The sequence below is a fragment of the Penaeus monodon genome, chromosome 16 (assembly GCF_015228065.2).
Source record: "Penaeus monodon isolate SGIC_2016 chromosome 16, NSTDA_Pmon_1, whole genome shotgun sequence".
Taxonomy (NCBI): domain Eukaryota; kingdom Metazoa; phylum Arthropoda; class Malacostraca; order Decapoda; family Penaeidae; genus Penaeus; species Penaeus monodon.
The window spans coordinates 34,895,832-34,897,783 of NC_051401.1; the positions used below are offsets into that span (position 1 = coordinate 34,895,832).

A 1,952-nucleotide genomic window follows, 5' to 3' on the forward strand; every position below is an offset into this window, starting at 1 on the left:
ACCCCCACTTGGGATTACCTGCCCTCTGTATGCTTCCACTCTACGTTTCTGAATTTGGTCTTGGCGATCTGAAGAGTTTGAACAATGGCGTCAACAGAACGGGCCTCAGTCACTTCAGTGGTCAATAAATCATTATTGTCGCTTCGCTAGTGGTCACTGAACCAGCAGAACCTGTTGTTGTATCATCTCCTGGCATAACTGCTGTGAGATCATCTTCACTCTCCAACCTTGAGACAACTTTTGAGGGTAGAAGTGAAGAAGTCAGGCCAACTCTAGCTTCACAACTAAACATAGCAGAGTATGGAGAGCACTTTATCCCTGAATGGTGAGCAGCATTTTTCTGAAACTGAACAAACTTGATACCAACTGACCAGTCATGTGAATTATTGCCTGCAAGCCAGGTAACTAACATATCCTTAATGTCACCATTCGCACGTTCCACAGAACCCTGACTTTGTGGATGACGGGGCTTCCCATGAACCATGGTGAGACTTGGCCATATTTGTTTTAACTCGGTAATCACCCTGGATGTGAACTCTGAGCCATTATCACTTTGAAGAACAGCAGGGGCACCCATGAGATGGAAGATATCTACAAGCTGGAAGGCAATCTCTGCAGCACGTTTGGTTTGAAGAGGACAAAGAATGCAGAATTTGGTGAGATGGTCTTGGTACACCATGATCCATTTAAAGTTGGAGTGTGGCACTGACTGCATGCCAGTCAAATCAACCTGGCCCCTAGATGCAAATTCCTTGCTGAGGATAGGACGCACCACAACACCCTTGGTCATTGATCTTTTCCGTTTCTTTTGACATTCCTCACACAGTGAGTTGAAGAGCTTTAAGACCTTTGTTGTGATGTTAGCATATTTTCTTTGTAACTCCTTAATCATGCGGTCACGCCCACATGTCCTGTAGCAATATGAGCACGTTTGATGATGTCAAAAGTCTCCTCAATAGTTAAATAATACAGGGGTGGCAGATCTGGATTTGTCTGTTTTTTATAAGCTTTTACACGTCACCATATTGGAGGATTTTATATCTGAAAAGAAATATAATGCATTAATTCAGTAAAACTATAATTATCACTACTATTTTAGAGCAAATATTATTCTTATTTGTTCCATAGATGTTAAAGTCGGTGGCTAGGGTTTGGGGCAGCAGTTACTACAAAGAAATACGAACCATAGATTGATCATGTCATATAACATGCTTACGAAACATATCTGTCATTCTGCATGAAATAGTCAAATAGTATTTGAGCTAGTTATAACAATGAAGATTATAACAATGATGACTTATTTTCGTGAAAATTGATCAGTATTACTTCTAGTCTCTGTTACCCCATGTTCTGGCACCTTCTGGAGCCAGACCATGGAGTGACTGAGACTACAAGAAATACTGGTCATAGTCATCAAACGGAATTTCATAAAAAGCTAATAGGGTCACACGTGGGATTTTTTGGAAATTACCCACAGCCTGCCCCCCCCCATTTTGGGGGACTGGTCAGAGGGGGTTGCAGAGGTGGCTGCACCGGGGAGTGATCCTGAGGTGTGTTTTCCCGGGAGGCTTGGAACATCCGGGCCTTTGCGGAGGATGGCGGTTCCCCTTGACGCAGGAAGGAAGCGACTCGGATTTGAGGTGGCCCCCTTCGGGGTGAGAAGCCCTGGTAGTGCACGATCAGTGTAGGGGGTACACTACACTGGTCGGGCTGCAGCAATGGTCACCCCCCAGGGGTAGCATACCCATTCCAGCACTTCAGCCTCGGTAGTTGAGGTGAACGGTTGGGACAGGGGTGCAGCGATAGGGTACAGGGGCCCAAAGGAGATCGCCCACATTCTTTTTAGCACGCGAGGGGATCCAAAAACCCCAGGGTTTATGGAGTCCCGAGTTCGTGGCACGCCCCATGGGGGTTGTGGTACCTGGGGCCCACTTCAAAACCCCCGTCCCTCG

The 1,952-nt window shown here is 46.0% G+C and overlaps 1 protein-coding gene across 1 annotated transcript in view; it reads right to left on the minus strand.

Moving 5' to 3' along the window:
* Positions 1-1,210, minus strand: part of LOC119583022 (KRAB-A domain-containing protein 2-like) — a 1,657-nt gene extending 447 nt beyond the window's left edge. The window contains exons 1-2 of the mRNA XM_037931535.1: positions 1,185-1,210; positions 158-911 (exon numbers count right to left, since the gene is read on the minus strand). Of these exons, the coding sequence (XP_037787463.1) occupies positions 158-911; positions 1,185-1,210 (780 nt within the window). The remainder of the gene's footprint in view (positions 1-157; positions 912-1,184) is intronic.
* Positions 1,211-1,952: the final 742 nt, after the last annotated feature.